The sequence below is a fragment of the Somniosus microcephalus genome, chromosome 10, assembly GCF_052327205.1.
Source record: "Somniosus microcephalus isolate GS21.2 chromosome 10, FLI_Smic_1.0, whole genome shotgun sequence".
NCBI classification, from domain to species: Eukaryota; Metazoa; Chordata; class Chondrichthyes; order Squaliformes; family Somniosidae; genus Somniosus; species Somniosus microcephalus.
Window position 1 is genome coordinate 125,037,060 of NC_140996.1, and position 18,914 is coordinate 125,055,973.

At 43.4% G+C, this 18,914-nt stretch overlaps 1 protein-coding gene across 3 annotated transcripts in view; it reads right to left on the minus strand.

Moving 5' to 3' along the window:
* LOC147111685 (protocadherin Fat 3-like) overlaps positions 1 to 18,914 on the minus strand; it is a 1,117,094-nt gene that overhangs the window by 118,060 nt on the left and 980,120 nt on the right. For all 3 annotated transcript variants that reach the window (XM_085998792.1, XM_085998793.1, XM_085998790.1), the window contains 2 exons: positions 1,935 to 2,324; positions 731 to 945 (listed from right to left, as the gene is read on the minus strand). In XM_085998792.1, the coding sequence (XP_085854918.1) occupies positions 731 to 945; positions 1,935 to 2,324 (605 nt within the window). The remainder of the gene's footprint in view (positions 1 to 730; positions 946 to 1,934; positions 2,325 to 18,914) is intronic.

Consider the following 18,914-nt stretch of genomic DNA (forward strand, 5'->3'; position numbering starts at 1 on the left):
CAGCAGGACAGAACTTCCTCCTGCCACTTTGGGCCACCCATGACCCCATCCCAAATCCAGGGAATGAAGTCATTATCATATTAAGGCTGGGCTCCTGCGCCAGTTGTGGTGTGATAGGGGTGCCCAACCAGTGCAAATTATGGAATCTTGGAGCTCTGAGATGAGAAGCAGGAGAACAGTCTGGCCAAAGAGGAAGAGTGGGCAAATATCCTTCTTTGTTGCTCCGTTGATGGTAGGCACAGGATTAAATGGCAATTGATCCATCTGGGATTGAAAGCCACTTTATTTCTGCTTGGTGGGGCCCACATGCAGCCCCGAATGGCAGCATATCTGGCAAAGCTTTGGGAAGCCCAGGAATATCCCCAAACTGAAGTTGGGTGCTTGCACCCACTTCTGTGTTGGAATTTATCATGGTTCTTCCAGAGGGTGGAAACTGGCAAAGGTGGATTCTGTCCCAACTTCTAGTCACTATGACACCATGCCTGACTACCCAAGAAGGAATGAAAGATCTAGGCTAAATTTTATGAACGGAATTTAACTTTTTCTTAGTAATTGCTCCATCTTTGTAGTGTCTGATAACAGCATTCTATTTTCCAGCATGTTAAGTGTCTTTGTAATATTATGTTACCTATCAGTTTTGTAACTGTAGACAAGTATGATGTTCAAGAACCTTTCTTCACCATGTAGTTGAATTGCAGTGTAGAAAAAAAGCATTAATAAAAATACATACCATAACGACATAATCTCCAATAGATGCATCTTCACTGATAACTGCATTGTATATCTCTCTGCTGAATTCTGGTGTGTTATCATTGACATCTGTTACATTGACATTTACAGTAGTGACTGTGCTCAGTGAAGGAGAGCCTCCATCTCTGGCTTCAACTGTCAGGTAGTAATCCTTACAAGTCTCATAGTCAAGAGACTCAATTACAGAAATAATTCCTGTGTTTAAAGAAAAGTTCAAAAAATAATGTAAAGTAAGTCTAAATCCGAAGACAGAAAATATTAATTCCAAACAGATGATGTCATATTGTAATCAAGATGGCAATCACAGTAATTATTACTGGGACAATTTAGGGTAAAGGCAATGGAACAGAAAATCAGATGGGGTGTAAAAGGGGCTGCTGATTCGTTATCGCTCATTTTGCACTTTGCCAAAGATCAATTTCACTCCCAATGGGTCTACAATTCTGGCACGGATACTCACTCAGCTAGAAAATTGGGAACGTTGTGAATCAGGTGTACTGACTGCTGAAACTGATTCCCTGATTCACACTGCCATCAAGCGAGGCTCTGTGCCGAGAACGTTGCCCCACTGAATCTATTCTTCTGTTTGTACTGACAAGTGTTCAAAAGCTAATGGGCATAATTTAATTTAGGAGTAAATAGGAAATTCAGGTAGAATTATTCTACACTAAGGGCAATAGGCTTATAGAGCATTATAAATTGGTTCCAGAAACATCTAGGTATGTTTCTAGAGAAAGAGGAGAACTGAGCATTTTATTGAGAATTCAAAGTTGTGGTTAATTGGACCAAATGGTCTTTCATGTTCTTAATTATTTCCTAAATTTGTGCTCCTTCATATGAAGGTAGGAGTCCAAAATTCTTAGCAATAGCGTTACAAGCCACTATAAATTTAACAAATGCTTCCAGAGCTTCATCAAGACCAAATATTATAGTAGAACTATTAACATTGTAAGTCTAGTACAGTACCAATATGTGGTATAATTTAGCACATTGCAATAAATGTACAAGTCAATGAAACATCAGCATATTTTATGCAGAATGCCTACACTTTTCAAATGTTTGGGGAGTGAATTTCCCTCAGTTATTGAATATGCTTAATATCTTATCAAAATTGGCTGCCACTAAATCAATAAAGACTTGTTGATTTTTTTTGTTGAAAGAATAGCTGAATATATAATTTTTACCTTTTTGAGGGTCAATTTTGAATTTGCCATGTTCATTACCAGATCTAATATTGTAAGCAATTTCTGCGTTTGCACCAATGTCCTTGCTGGCAGCGTACACTGCCAGAACCTCGGTTCCCAGGGCTACATCTTCAGCTACTGTGGCTAGGTAGTCTCGCCTCTCAAAAACAGGTGGATTATCATTGATGTCCAACACGATAATGGTGATTGTGGCAAAAGTTGAGAGTTTCCACGACACTCCTTGATCTGTGGCTTTGACAGTGAGATTGTACAATGCCTGTTGCTCCCTATCCAGTGCCTTTTCCAGACTGATGATTCCGGAATACTTATCAATGGAGAAAAATCCATCAGCAGAGTCAACAAGAGTATATTCCACATTTCTGTTTGGGCCTGTTAACAAAAAAAAAGACAACTTTTTACCTGTTATTGTAGTTGTATTTCAATGACTGAAATTATACGGCTGAAAATGCATTTTACATCATGTCAATAAATACAAACACCCATGGTTTAGAGTTTCACAATAATAATTAAAGCATACTATTCATAAAAAAGACTACATAATTTCCTTTTCATATTTATTACTATGTTTGAAATGGTTATTTTGAAATATAAATTACATAAAATAATTTCTGCATTATGAAAAATCAGAATTATTCAGCCAATTATGTATGCCTTATTCAGCATCTGCAGCTCTTGTATTTCAAGTTATATAGTCAAAGAATAATATCTGGGAGGTAACATCATAGAATGAATACATTAATATTGACAGGAGATTACAGAACTAAAAATGAGATAGCCAATGTCAAACATAATTTCTCAAACTTAATAGCTTTGCTTGGAAATTACATGCGTGTGGAATAAAATATTGAAAGACTGTGTGAGGGAAGTACAGTAATTTAGTCTGCAGACTAATATGCTGTGTCATTATGGATTATATCGTCCTATATCTGCTAATTTTAGCAAAAACATAGACCTGCATAAATAATACTGCAATACTGTTAGAAAGTAGCAATAGATTATTTCTCTCTGTTTAACGCTGCTCTGATGATTCCTTCTATTAAATAATGGGTTCAAAAAATTTAAAAAACAGCCTTTTGCTTACTAAAGGTCAATCAACCAAAGATAGTGTCAATCAGCTGAATGAAGAGCATGATTTCTAAGCATAAGCACAACTGTGACAAAAGTGAATAGTACAGAAAAAAGTTCTTGCATATTATGCGGATGTAGAGGCAGAAGCAGAGAATAAATCCTTCCAGACACACGATAGGAGCCAGCAAATTTTCCATGCCCCACCATGCCGATGTATTGTCACGGACTTGGATTAGGAGTAACAGCAAGCCATGGAATACTAAGGAGATTAATGATGCATAGTGGCCACATGTAGTAGACAAGCACTACAAAACAAGATGCATAAGGGTCTCATTAGTTGGTACTTCGTGAGTTCTGCAATTAGTGACAATTATTTTCTATTAGATATATTCAGAGTCATAAAACTGCTAGTTACTGTATCTACTTATTTTTGGCAAATGTTCTGTTCCTTTTACTGTTTGAGAACTAGCACTTCCTTTTCTGCATTAAAATAAAATACAGCAATGTATATTAAATGTCAATTAATTTTACTAATTTTGTTGGCCATCACTTCAAAATGTTTATTGGACATCTATGATTTCTCTAAATCCCTCCCTCATGGTTGTCTGTAACCGTTCTTCTAGCAAGTTAAATCCTGTCATGACTGCTTCTTGGAATTTAAGCGCCAAAGTATCCATAGCAATGCCAAAAACTTCATGAGGTACTGATATTCTGTCTGTGTTTCTGATTTTGCTCAATGACAGATTACAATGTTGGCAACCATTTGTCCAAACTAGCCATATTAATATTCACTGAAGACAAGTGGCTGCTCAACACAGATCACGTTTTAACGTCTCAGTTTGAAAGCAGACACAGAAAGTTCTGTAACTCCAGACAACTCAGGAAGGACAGTCATCATACTGGACCCCCAACCTGTAGCTGCCATCCACTTATCAAGCCCTACAACTGATATCCCTTCATTATTGATGCCCTATGCTTCCTCAGCGAAATCCTTATTTAATAGTCACAAAGGGTCCGTATCCGTGCTGCTGTTTAAGGAAGTGTGGGAAGTGCTACATGGCATCGTGGCCACTGTTCATCTTTAGGTCAACCTTGCAGACACATGTATTCTTGTTCTGTGAAGAGAGTGGGTGGGACATAAGCAAATTTATAAATTTGCATACTATATTGTCATTATATGCACTAATATACACGTATGCACAATTGGTGCATATGGATCCTTTGATGTAGCATATTGTCCAAATCATACATGCTTTAATATGCTAACTACTAGTTAAAGAGCATATCCCTCCAAACTCTTCAGGCCCAACACCTTCAAATGCCTACCCTCAAAAAATCAACAATTCCCCCTTCAGATTCTGAGAGGTTACCATTGGCAGGATTCGGCACCTCCCACCAGGTTCTCCAGGGCGTGGACACTTAACTCACATGCTCAGTTACGCCTCCCCTGGCATCTTGGATCTGTGACTTGTTGGGGGTCATCGAAGTACACCAAATTGATTTTGTCATTTCTCTATTGTGTAATCCACAAGGACAGTCATGGCTCAGTCTGTGAAACAAGCTTTATGAATTCCCGCATTCAGAATTCCCGTTCTACCTGGACCCCTCCCCCTGGCCTCTTACCCTCTCTAGACCTTTTCATCGCTAACTGCCGCCATGACATCGGCCGTCTCCATTTCTCTGCTCCCCTCACTCACTCCAACCTACCTCCCTCTGAACTTGCAGCACTCCATTCTCTTAGATCCAACCCTGACATTGTCATTAAACCTGCTGACAAGGGTGGTGCTGTTGTTGTTTGGCGAACTGACCTCTACCTAGCGGAAGCTGAACGTCAACTCTCCGACACCTCCTCCTACCTCCACCTGGACCATGACCCCACTACCGAACATCAAACCACCATTTCCAAGACTGTCACTGACCTCATCTCCTCTGGCGATCTTCCCCCCGCGGCCACCAACCTCATAGTTCCCCAACCCCACACAGCCCGCTTCTACCTCCTTCCCAAGATCCACAAACAGGACTGCCCTGGTAGACCTATCGTTTCAACATGTTCTTGCCCCACGGAACTTATCTCTTCCTATCTCGACTCTATCTTTTCTCCACTTGTCCAGTCTCTTCCCACCTACATACGCGACTCTTCGGACGCCCTCCGCCACTTTAACAGTTTCAAGTTTCCTGGCCCCAACCGCTTCCTTTTCACCATGGACGTACAATCCCTCTACACCTCCATCCCCCACCAGGATGGCCTGAGGGCGCTCCGCTTCTTCCTTGAACAGAGGCCCGACCAGTCCCCATCCACCACTACCCTCCTCCGCCTGGCTGAACTTGTTCTCACATTGAACAACTTCTCCTTTAACTCCACTCATTTCCTCCAAATCAAAGGTGTTGCTATGGGTACCCGCATGGGTCCTAGCTATGCCTGCCTTTTCGTGGGATATGTGGAACACTCTTTGTTCCAGTCCTACTCAGGTCCCCTCCCTCACCTCTTTTTCCGATACATTGATGACTGTATCGGTGCCGTTTCCTGCTCTCGCCCTGAACTAGGCAATTTCATTCACTTTGCCTCTAATTTCCACCCTTCCCTCACCTTCACATGGTCCATCTCTGACTCTTCCCTTCCCTTCCTTGACTTTTCCGTCTCCATCTCTGGGGATAGGTTATTCACCAATATTCACTACAAGCCCACTGACTCCCACAGCTACCTGGACTACACTTCCTCCCACCCCGCCTCCTGTAAGGACTCTATTTCATTCTCCCAGTTTCTCCGTCTCCGCCGCATCTGCTCCGACGATGCCACCTTCCACACCAGTGCTTCCGACATGTCTTCCTTTTTCCTCAAGCGAGGATTCCCCTCTACCGTGGTTGACACGGCCCTCGACCGTGCCCGTTCTATCTCCCGCACTTCTGCCCTCACCACTGCCCCTCCCTCCCAGAATCACGATAGGGTTCCCCTTGTCCTCACCTTTCACCCCACCAGCCTCCACATTCAACGGATCATCCTCCGCCATTTCCGCTACCTCCAAAGTGATCCCACCACCAAACGCATCTTCCCCTCCCCTCCCCTTTCAGCATTCCGTAAGGACCGCTCCCTCCGAGACACCCTAGTCCACTCCTCTATCACCCCCAGCATCCCTTCCCCTTCGCCTGGCACCTTCCCGTGCAAGCGCAGGAGATGTAACACCTGCCCCTATACCTCCCCCCTTCCCACTGTCCAGGGCCCCAAACACCTCTTCCAGGTGAAACAGCGATTTACTTGTACTTCTTGCAATCTAGTATATTGTATTCGTTGCTCACGATGCGGTCTCCTCTACATTGGGGAGACCAAACGCAGATTGGGTGACCGCTTTGCAGAACACCTCCGTTCAGTCCGTAAGAGTGACCCCGAGCTTCCGGTCGCCTGTCATTTTAATTCACCGCTCCATTCCCACTTGGACCTCACCATCCTTGGCCTCTTGCATTGTTCCATGGAAGCTCAACATAAACTCGAGGAACAGCACCTCATCTTCCGATTAGGCACTTTACAGCCTTCTGGACTCAAGATCGAGTTCAACAATTTCAGATCATAATCTCGGCCCCTATTACATTTTCACATATATTTTTTATCCACCCCTTTGTTTTGGTTTTTCCCTTCCCCCCCACCCTTTCCTTTTTTTTCTCTCTCCCACATGGCAGCTGTCTCTCATTCTGCCAGAACATTTCACACCTAATCTGAGCCGTCTTTTGTCTCCACTAGTCCTATCACCATCTCGTCTCGTTGTGAATACCTCTTAATGTCTATTTTGTTCTCTCCCAGCCCTGCCTTTCGATCTATTTCATTTCTTTTCCAGTTTTGAAAAAGGGTTAGACCCGAAACGTCGACTCTAATTTCTCTCCACGGATGTTGCCTGACCTGCTGAGTTTTTCCAGCATTTTCTGTTGTTATTTTGGATTTCCAGCATCTGCAGTATTTTGCTATCTTACTTTATGAACTTGTCACCTGGCTACATCACAAAAGTACTTGTCACAGCTAAACTTTGCATCATTTAAGATGATTAAGTGGCTCATTAGCCACTTGAAAAGTGTTATCAGATGTGTTGTAATTGCCTGATTTTCTTTTGTTCTCAGGACAAAGTGTATTGGACAGGATTGCCAGTTTATAAAATGAATGGCTCGACTGTTTTATTGGCAGTATATAAATAGCAAGTTAAAGAAATACTGAGCAAAGTGGAAAATTGGCCAAAAATAATCACGGTGGCCATTGTTACAATCTTTCTGTAGTGCACTTAAATTAACTCCACACAGAAAATTGATTTCAGTTTAACCTTACACTACAATGTATAAATCCACCTGCAATACAACATTCTTTTGTATTCTAGATACTGTATTCATTTTGTGCAGCACAGAAACATTTCAGAGTTGTTGAGCTGGAGTCTGAGGTGCAGACATTGCAGGACATCGGGGATGGGGAGAGTTACCTGGACACTTTGATCCAGGAGGCAGTCACACCCCTTAGGTTAGGTAGTGGTACAGGTCTGCTTAGTGGTCAGGGACAGGAGGGTGTGACTGCAACTCAGGCAGGTAAGGGGACCCCAGCTGCAGTGCTGGAGGAGCCTCAGTCTTTGCCCTTGTCCAACAGGTATGAGGTTCTTGCTACCTGTGTGGATGAGGGAAAAGCCTGCAAGATGGATGAGCAAGCTCACCATGGGTGCAGGAGGCCATTTAAGTTGGGGGAGTGAAAGGGAATGTAGTTGTGGTAGGGGACAGTATAGTCAGGGGGATAGATACTGTTCTCTGCAGCCACGACCGAGAGTTCCATAGGTTGTGTTGCCTTCCCGGGTTAAAGACATCTCCTCGCGGCTGGGGAAGAACTTGGAGTGGGAGGGGGAGGATCCAGTTGTCGTGGTCCACGTAGGAACCAATGACATAGGTAGAACTAAGAATGAGGTTCTGCTGAGGAAGTTTGAGGAGCTAGGATCCAAATTAAAAAGCAGAACCTCAAAAGGTAATAATCTCTGGATTGTTACCTGAGCCACGCGCAAATTGGCACAGGGACAAACAGATTAGAGGTTTAAATGCGTGGTTCAAAGAGTGTTGTGGGAGGAAGGGGTTCAGTTCTTGGAGCACTGGCACCAGTACTGGAGAAAGCGGGAGCTATTCTGTTGGGATGGGCTCCAGTTAAACCAGGCTGGGACCAATGTCCTGGTGAACCGATTAACTAGGGCAGTAGATAGGGCTATAAACCAATGATGGGGGGGGGGAGGGTGGTGGGAGGATTCAGGAAAGAGTAAATTTAAAAGCAGCAAGAGAAATGTCAAGGCTCTAGAGCAGAGTAGAGTTTGGGGTAAAAATAAGCAGAGTGGGCCAGGAAGGGACAGAGAGAGTAACAAAGGTAATAATGTATCAGTGACTAAGTTGACATCAGGGAAAAATAGAAATAAGTCAAAGCGAAAGCCACTATATCTGAATGCACAAAGCATTCGCAACAAAATAAATTAATTAATAGCACAGATAGAAATTAACAGGTTTGATCTAATAGCCATAATGGTGACGTGGTTGCAAAGTGGCCAAGGTTGGGAACTAAATATTCCAGGATACTTAACTTTTAGAAAAGATAGGCAAAATGGAAAAGGAGGCGGGGTAGTCCTGATAATAAAGGATGGGATAAAGACAGTAGAGAGAAAGGATCTTAGCTCCGAAAATCAAGAAGTAAAATCAGTTTGAGTGGAGCTAAGAAACAGCAAGAGGCAGACAACATTGGTGGGAGTTGTTTATAGGCCCCCAAACAGTAGTTGTAATGTAGGGCAGAGAAGAATCAGGAAATTAGAGGCGCATGTAACAAGGGTAATACAGTAATCATGGGGGACTTCAATCTACATATAGACTGGGCAAACCAAATTTGCAGTAATAGTGTGGAGGACGAATTCCTGGAATGTATGCAAAATAGTTTTCTAGATCAGTATGTTGAGGAACCAACTAGGGAACAGGCTATTTTAGATCTAGTATTATGCAATGAGAAAGGGTTAATTAATAACCTTGTAGTAAAGGGGCCTTCAGGGAAGAGTGACCACAATATAATAGAATTTTATATTCAGTTTGAAAGTGATTTAGTTAAACCCAAAACTAGGGTCTTAAAGCTAAACAAAACAAACTACGTAGGTATGAGGGGCGAGTTGGCCAAGGTAGATTGGGAAACTACATTAAAAGGTATGACAGTAGACAAGCAATGGCTAGCATTTAAAGAATTAATACATAATTTACAACAAACATATATTCCTTTAAGGCACAAACACCCCACAGGAAAGTGGTCCAACCGTGGCTAACAAGAAAAGTTAAAGAGAGTATTAGATCAAAGGAAGAGGCCTATAATGTTGCCAAAAATAGTAAGCCTGAGGATTGGGAGGATTTTAGAATTCAGCAAAGGAGGACCAAGAAATTGATAAAGAAAGGGAAAATAGAATGAGAGTAAACTAGCAAGAGACATAAAAACAGACTGTAAAAGCTTCTATCGGTATGTAAAAAGGAAAAGATTAGCGAAAGTAAATGTGGGTTCCTTACAGGCTGAGACAGGAGAAATTGTAATGGGGAATAAGGAAATGGCAGAGATATTAAACAAATAATTTGTGTCTGTCTTCACGGAAGATGCAAAAAACCTCTCGGAAATAGTGGAGAACCAAGAGAATGAGGAACTGAAAGAAATTAGTAGTAGTAAAAAAATAGTACTGGAGAAATTAATGGGACTGAAAGCCAATAAATCCCCTGGACCGGATGGCCTACATCCTAGGGTTTTCAAATAGGTGACTATAGAGATAGTGGATGCATTGGCTGTCATTTTCCAAAATTACATAGATTCTAAAATTGTTCCTGCGGATTGGAAGGTGGCAAATGTAACCTTACTATTTAAGAAAGGAGGGAGAGAGAAATTGGGGAACTACAGACCAGTTAGCCTGACATCAGTAGTAGGGAAAATGCTAGAATCTATTACAGGAAACTTTGTGCTATCCGGCACCCACGGGACCAAGCTGCTGCCGTTGCCTCAAAACTTCCGTACTCTCCAGAGTTAATGTTGAGAGATACGGAGATTCTTATCTCTGTATTTGACAACAAACACTGTTGCTTAGCAACAGCTTCTAAACACTCAGGTGTGGCCCTAAAGCTCTGTAGCTGAAGCTGTTGCTATAGCTACAGACCTTGCACAGCTTGACTGTTCAAACAAAGCAAAAAAAACAAAAAGAATAAAAAACGGCTGCTGATTTTTGCCGGTGGCTCCAGATTGCCGGATAGCTCACCTCCGGATAGCACAAAGTTTCCTGTATTAAGGACATGGTAACAGGGCACTTAGAAAATAATAATAGGATTGGGCAGAGTCAACATGGATTTATGAAAGGGAAATCATGTTTGACAAATCTGTTAAGAGTTCTTTGAGGTTGTAACTAGCACAATAGATAAGGGGGGAACCAGTGGATATGGTGTATTTCGATTTTCAAAGGCATTCGAAAAGGTGCCACACAAAAGGTTATTAAACAAAATTAGGGCTCATGAGATTGGAGGTAATATACTAGCATGGATGGATGATTGATTAATGGACAGAAAACAGAGAGTAGGAATAAAGGGGTAATTTTCAGTTTGGCAGGCTGTAACTAGTGGGGTACCGCAAGGATCAGTGCTTGAGCCTCAGCTATTCACAATCTACATCAATGATTTGGATGAGGGGACCAAATGTAATATATCCAAGTTTGCTGATGATACAAAGCTGGGTGGGAATGTAAGTTGTGAGGAGGATGCGAGGAGGCTTCAAGGGGATATAGACAGGCTAAGTGAGTGGGCAAGAACATGGCAAATGGAATATAATGTGGAGAAATGCGAAGTTATCCACTTTGGTAGGAAAAATAGAAATGCAGAGTATTTTTAAATGGTGAGAGATTGGAAAATGTTGGGGTTCAGAGGGACCTGGGTGTCCTTGTACACAAATCACTGAAAGTTAACATGCAGGTACAGCAAGCAATTAGGAAAGCAAATGGTATGTTGGCTTTTATTACAAGAGGATTTGAGTATAAGAATAAAGACATCTTACTGCAATTATATAGGGCCCTGGTGAGATGACACCTGGAGTACTGTGTACAATTTTGGTCTCCTTACCTAAGGAAGGATATACTTGCCATAGAGGGAGTGCAACGAAGGTTCGCCAGACTGGTTCCTGGGATGGGGGGATTGTCCTATGAGGACAGATTGAGTAGATTAGGCCTATATTCTCTACAGTTTAGAAGAATGAGAGGTGATCTCATTGAAACATACACAATTCTTACAGGGCTTGACAGGGTAGATGCAGGGAGGATGTTTCTCCTGGTTGGGGAGTCTAGAGCCAGGGGTCACAGTCTCAGAATAAGGGATCGGTCATTTAGGACTGAGATGAGGAGAAATTTCTTCACTCAGAGGATGGTGTAACTTTGGAATTCTCTACCCCAGAGGGCTGTGGAGGCTCAGTCATTGAGTATATTCAAGACAGAGATCGATATATTTTTGAATATTAAGGGAATCAAGGGATATAGGGATAGTGCAGGAAAATAGAGATGAGGTAGAAGATCAGCCATGATCTTACTGAATGGCAGAGCAGGCTCGAGGGGCCAAATCGCCTGCTCCTGCTTCTATTTCTTATGTTCTTCTGTAATATTTCCTCAATCTTACTTCACTATAGATTAGAATGCTGTATACTGTATCATGTCACAATCGAGTTGATTTAAATTAAACATTGAGTCTGAGCCAATGGATTCCAATTGCTTTGTTGGCCAGTTATATATTTTGTATGATTTCTGATATGGCGCTAATTTGCTTTAGTTCTGCTTTAACTCTCAGTGACACAGATACTACACCCATTTTTAGTGTTTGGGGCCAGTAAAATTGAGGTTTACATTATCACAATAAGATTGCACAGAGATCTTTCCTCTTTAAATGTGAATGAGAAGACAGGGAATAAATAGTGCCAGCTACACTTTCCACGGGTCAAGTACAAGAGAGAAACTATATGGAAGAAAGAGTTCCCTCACAGCTGTTAGTACGTTCTGGTCCACAGATGGTGTTTACATGTTTTTAAATGTTGTAGGGTCCTGGCAGGGGGTTAATGACAGCTCTATTTCAACTTGAAAATGTATATAATGATCAAATTATATTTTTATTCAATTAAAATACACATAACCATTCGGTAAATGATTAATGGCCCAGTAATTCCTGTCGGGGGCTTGCCGCGCGTGCAAGCCCCCGATGTGCACTTACCCGGCGCGCCGACATCTGAAACCTGGCCCGCAGTGGATTTCCTGTAAGTGGCCCGGTTCTGATCTCGGCGCGCTGTGCTAACCTGACCCAGCGGCGTAGTTAGTGCGATGTGCCGGCTGGGATCAGGTGAGCACTGTTCAGCCAATCAGGGGAGGGGAAACTTCATTCATAAGTTTGATAGTAAAGACTGTCAAACTCATGAAAAGTACGGCACCCCAAAACACTACTTAAACTTTAAATAAAATTTTAAAAAGCATCCCAATAATTAAATTAACTATGAATAACTTTAAAAAACTATTTTAAACAATTAATCAAATTTTTGAAAATAAATTTTTAAAAAATAGGGTCTAAAACTAAACTTACCTTACTGTAGATTCTTTAAAAATAATAAACCTGTGGGAAAAAAAATTCTAAATTGTACTAAAAGACCACTTACCTGTAAAACTAAGTACTTACGTGTGGCTTTTCAATGCGTAAAAACCAGAGCCCTTTACACATGCGCAAATCTGTAAAAATACAGGAAATCCAAGTCGCACGCGCTGCCCAATACCGCACATGCGTTCAGCCTCTTAACCCCTTGGGTCAGAGGACAGGAAATGCCGGTTTTCAGCACATGCGCTGTGCATGCTGAAAACCGGCAATTCCTCCTGGCACACGCGTGAGTACCCTGTCCGTACTCATGCGTTGTGACAGGAATTACTGGGCCAATATATATTTGGGGTAGTATGTAATTCTATATTTTAGTAATACAGGAGGTAGATTCCTCCTGTGATTTTTATCTTGAGATACTCCAGCAAATAAAAAATCATCATGGTTGTTTTATATCCATTTACAGGTGTTACATCAAGAATGTTCACTTGGAAAGATATGAAAACAAAACATTTGGCATAAAACCAAATTAAGATGTGTACCAGACTCCAATTTTTCAATGTGTGAATATATTTTGAATACTTAGCTTTATGATTTATCACTGAAAGTTGGAACTGTAAAGAGTTTATGAATATTAGCAGACTTCCTTTTTACCAAACAAAATTTTTCCACTTCAAACTAATTAATTAAATTCCTGTTCATTTTTTAAAAATTAAAATTAAATGTCTAGAATATGAAAAGATGCCGCAAAGGTGGCTACAATTATTGACCTCTCCTGTTACAATTATCTCTTGTAGGTGACACATATTGACTGGAGGTTAAATGACTGCATTGAAAAACACAGACCAGAGACTGCTGTAGTCATCATTTAATAACATTGTTACCTTCCATTCCTGCATACAACCTGATAAAACACTACTCATAACCAAGGTAGAAAAACACTTTTCTATTAAGTTCAAGTATTTGATGAAGAAATTTGTGAATTTCATGAATTTCTTCATTAATTGACATTTTTAGCAGTTATCAAAACGTGCAAGTTCCAAAAGACATTCAGTACTCAAAAGGGTTGAAATAAATGTTAAAAGTATTCAATCTATTTATAACTACCGCATGGTATTATACAGGTGGGTGGTCTAAGTTAAGTTAAATATTACCATAAGGTTAAGTAGCTTTTAACTCAATAATTACCCTTAGCTTTAATAGCATTCAAAATTAATTTTAGCAATTTCTAACATAGGTAGGCAGTTGGTAGCACAATGGCAAGTTCCTTTGCATGGTCAGCCCATTAAGAATCCTGTGGTACCAAATGACAACTTTTCCTCTCCATTCTGTTGCATAAAGCAGCTCTTTCATGATTTCCAACTGACAAGCTCTCACTGTAACACTGTCTGTTTAATTTAATGTACAGCTCTCTCCATTTAAATTGCCAAACATATTTCATTAGAGACACTACATCTACGAGTAACAGCTGACCGCCTCAAGGCAGTAGGCCTCCAGAGGGCAACAAGCAGAAAACAGCGACACAGACCGCTGAACACCTGATGCCACCTTCCCAAAAGGGGTTTGCACTTTTGAGGTATTACATCATCTTAACCCTCCCTCAAAAAACATCCACACGATTCTCAAAAAACAACCGCACAAGAGCTTAAGCAGATATATTTCATTGTGTGACTATTATAATCAATGTCAAAGAAATTGGGTGCATTTTGAAGTATTGCTTTCTTATGGTTATTAAAATGAAACATTTGTGATGCTTATTTAGCCGGTGTTATCTGTGATATTTGGACACAATGTGCATAATGCATATTCCAGGAACCAAAGAAGGCACCTTGTTTACTCATGAGGTGTGAAAGGGTTACTTTTGGCCATTTCTCTTGTGCAGTATTAACTGAAGTCAAGTTGGAATGGTACAAAACTTATTATACTGACAGGGTTTAATTCTCTGTAAAACAACCAGTTTCTCTCAGCTATATTTTGATAGAATCAAGCTTGCCAGATCAAATAATATTCAATAGACCATGTGGAATACCTAACCATTGAAAGTCCAACAACTTCTACAAATAAAACAAAAAATAAAAATCAGAGGTTAAATCAGAACTATGTCATATTTTGGAGGCAGTATAGAGACCTAGAGGGTACTTTTAACCCAACACGCCCAGTGAGAATGGGGTGGCAGTTAAAATCACCTGCAAAAACTTACTGCTCCATTCTCAACACTTCAGCTGCACAGTTTTCTTAGGTGGCTGTGGTGCCAACAGGGTGTTCTATAATGTCATTTAGGACCCCAATGTCTTTTTAATGTGAAACATTGGAAGTCTTGCCCAGCGCCCAATCTACTGAATAAAATATCACGGGATTGGTTTCAGAGGTCAGCAGAAAGCACTATTTAAAGGGGCACTCAGATTATAGGGATCTGTGTGCTAGTGTGCTTTTTGGATTTCGAATGGATTGTTGAGCTTGGAGATTGCTTGTTTCTGATGTCTGTTGCTTTACTCACTATGAATAAGCACTCAAGCTTATCATGTGTGCCATTCTTTCTTCATTGTTTTGGATGGAGGAAGAGTTGGAGGAACAGGAGAAACAACAGCAGCAGCAGCCTTGACAATTAGGAAGAGCAGCAGGTGAGCCTGTTGGAAGACAGCAAGCAAGGGGGGCTGCTTGCAGAAGGCCTTACCCAGTCCATAGGGTCTATAGGCCAAAGAAATTTCTTGGATATCTCTGAGGAGCAGTGCATGTGAAGGCTGTGCATCTCCAGGCAGGCTGCCCCTGATCTCTGCAGCCTCCTGAAACAAGATCCGCTGGGCCAGGTGGTCATGCTTTGCCTGTGACTATCAAAGCCACCATCGCCTTTAACTTCTTTGTCTCAGGCTTCTATCAGGGTGCTACAAGGGACATCTCCTGCATCTCTCAGTTTGCAGTGCAGAACTACGTCAAGCAGTTCCCCAATGTCCTATCTGCCAGGGCCATCCAATATATTACCTTTCATGGACCCTAACAGTCAACATGAGTGAACTCTGGGATTTTCAGCAATGGCTGGCTTCCCGCATGTCCACAGGGCTATAGACTACACACACAGAGCCATCAAGGCATCAAAAGACCAGCTTTTGTCAACAACAAAGGCTTTCACTCCATTAATGTTCTTTACTCGAGGGAATACAAGGCTAATCTATGCAACCTGTCTCATAATTTAACCCTTTTAGCCCCGGTATCATTCTGGTGAATCTGTGCTGCACCCCCTCCAAGGCCAATATGTCCTTACTGAGAAGCAATGCCCAGAATTGAACGCAATACTCCAAATAAATGGGGTTTAACCAGATCTTTATATAACTTTAACATAACTTCCCCCCTTTTGCATTCCAGCCTCTTTGAGATAAAAGCCAACATACCATTAGCTATTTTAATTATATTTTGTGACTGTCCACTAGTTTTTAGTGATCGATGTGTAATGATCAGTAACCTGTCATTCTGGAATGGTACACTAGGTGGTGCTGTATGTATATAAGAGTGGGCTACCCACGATGCACCAGGCTACCCACAAGGCAGCAGTCAAGGTGGATGCCTCTACAGATACTGTACCTAGTCCAGATGTGCTCAATAAAGTGTCTAGCAAAAGCTAGCTGTTCTTAATAAAAATGACTAGTTATTAATGAACATAACATGGTACTGATGCGCCATCAATTACTCAAAAGACTGAGGTTAAGCGAGTAACAACCAGGCTTTTATTAACTAAAGAATGAAGGTCTAGTCTCGAGTGGTCGACCCGTCCAGAATACTAAGGGACTGGGAGGTAGTCACTTATATACCTGGAATAGTGGGAGGAGTCAGCCGAGGCATGTCCAGACCTGTACCTAGTGGAATACACATACACATACAGACAGGTATAACAGTGGTTTACCACATTCACCCCTTGTTTAAAAATGAGTCCGGCGGGGTGAAGTGTATTTAAAAGTTCGTGTATTGGAGTCTCTCCGGAGGTCTTGTCTGCCGCTGTGATCGACGTGGCGACGGCAGGGGTGGTGGAGCTTCCGGCATCGCGTCCCGTGTAGGCTGGGGCACTGGAGTGTAGTCCTCATGGGTGACGGTCCAAGGCGAGCCGGCTGCTGGGGTTGGATATCGGGTCGTGGGGGGGGGGTGGTAATGGGTAGTGGGTTACAGCGGTCCCCGAGGGTGTCGTGGGGGGGGGTGGTAATGGGTAGTGGGTTACAGCGGGCCCCAAGGGTGCGACGTCTCGTATGGAGACTGTCCTCCCGCCCGTCCGGGTACGCAATGTAAGCTTACTGGGGGTTGACGTGGAGGAGGTCGACCCTCTCGACCAGGGGGTCTGTTTTATTGGTCCTCACGTGTCCTCTCAGTAGTACCGGCCCTGGGGACGTCAGCCATGGCGGTAACGCTGTCCCCGATGTGGACTTCCTTGGGAAGGCAAACATTTTCTCGTGAGGGGTGGCATTGGTGGCAGTGCAGAGCAGTGACCGAATCGAGTGGAGCGCATCAGGGAGCACCTCCTGCCAGCGGGAGGTCGGAAGGCCCCTAGACTTTAAGGCTAGTAGGGCAGCCTTCCAAACTGTTGCATTCTCTCTTTCCACCTGTCCGTTCCCCCGGGGGTTGTAACTGGTGGTCCTGCTTGTGGCTATACCCCTAGCGAGCAGGTACTGGCGGAGTTCGTCGCTCATAAACAATGAGCCCCGGTCGCTATGGATATAGCTGGGGAAACCGAACAGGGTGAAGTAGCTGTTCAGACATTTAATGACCGTGGCACTGGTCATGTCCGGGCAGGGGATAGTGAACGGGAAACGGGAGTACTCGTCAATGATGTTGAGGAAGTACACATTGCGGTCGGAGGAGGGGAGAGGCCCTTTAAAATTGACGCTCAGGCGTTCGAAAGGGCGAGTGGCTTTTATCAGGTGGGCTCTGTCTGGTCTATAAAAGTGCGGTTTGCACTCAGCGCAGACTTGGCAGTTCTTGGTCATGGTCCTGACCTCCTCAATGGAGTAAGGCAGGTTGCGGGCCTTGATGAAGTGGAAGAACCTGGTGACCCCCGGGTGGCAGAGGTCATTGTGGAGGGCCCTCAGCCTATCGATCTGCGCGCTGGCGCAGGTGCCACGCGATAGGGCATCTGGGGGTTCATTGAGCTTCCCAGGCCGGTACAAGATCTCATAATTGTAGGTGGAAAGTTCGATTCTCCACCTCAAGATCTTGTCATTTTTGATTTTGCCCCTCTGCTTGTTGTTGAACATAAAAGCAACTGAACGCTGGTCAGTGAGCAGGGTAAATCATTTTCCGGCCAGGTAGTGCCTCCAATGACGCACAGCCTCCACAATAGCCTGGGCCTCCTTCTCGACCGCGGAGTGTCTGGTCTCCGGGCCCTGGAGGGTTCGTGAGAAGAATGCCACAGGTCTCCCCGCCTGATTAAGGGTGGCGGCCAGAGCGAAGTCGGACGCATCGCTTTCCACCTGGAAGGGGATGGATTCGTCCACTGCGTGCATGGTGGCTTTGGCAATGTCCTCCTTGATACGGTGGAAGGCAGAGCGGGCCTCTGCCATCAGGGGAAAAGAGGTGGATTTGATCAGCGGACGGGCTTTGTCTGCATAGTAGGGGACCCACTGGGCGTAGTAGGAAAAAAACCCTAGGCACCTCTTCAGAGCTTTTAGGCAGTGGGGCAGTGGGAGTTCCATAAGGGGACGCATCCGGTCCGGGTCGGGACCGATGACCCCGTGTTCCACAACACAGCCAAGGATGGCGAGGCGGTCTGTGCGGAATATGCACTTCTCCTTGTTATATGTCAGGTTCAGGAGTTGGGCGGTGCGGAGGAATTTCTCGAGGTTTGCGTCATGGTCCTGCAAGTCATGGCCGCAGATGGTCACATTGTCTAGGTAAGGGAAAGTGGCCTGCAGCGCGTTTTGATCGACCATCCGGTCCATCTCCCTTTGGAAGACGGAGACCCCGTTGGTAACGCCAAAGGGAACCCTAAGGAAGTGATAGAGGCGGCCGTTTGCCTCAAAAGCAGTATACTGGCGGTCTTCGGGGCGGATGGGGAGCTGGTGGTACGCTGATTTCAGGTCAATGGTCGAAAAGACGCGGTACTGCGCGATCTGGTTGACCATGTCAGCTATTCGGGGGAGTGGGTAGGCGTCCAGCAGGGTGTAGCGGTTTATTGTTTGGCTGTAGTCGATGACCAGGCGTTGTTTCTCGCCGGTCTTAACGACCACAACCTGGGCTCGCCAGGGGCTGGAGCTGCCCTCAATAATCCCCTCCTTCAGGAGCCGCTCCACTTTGGTT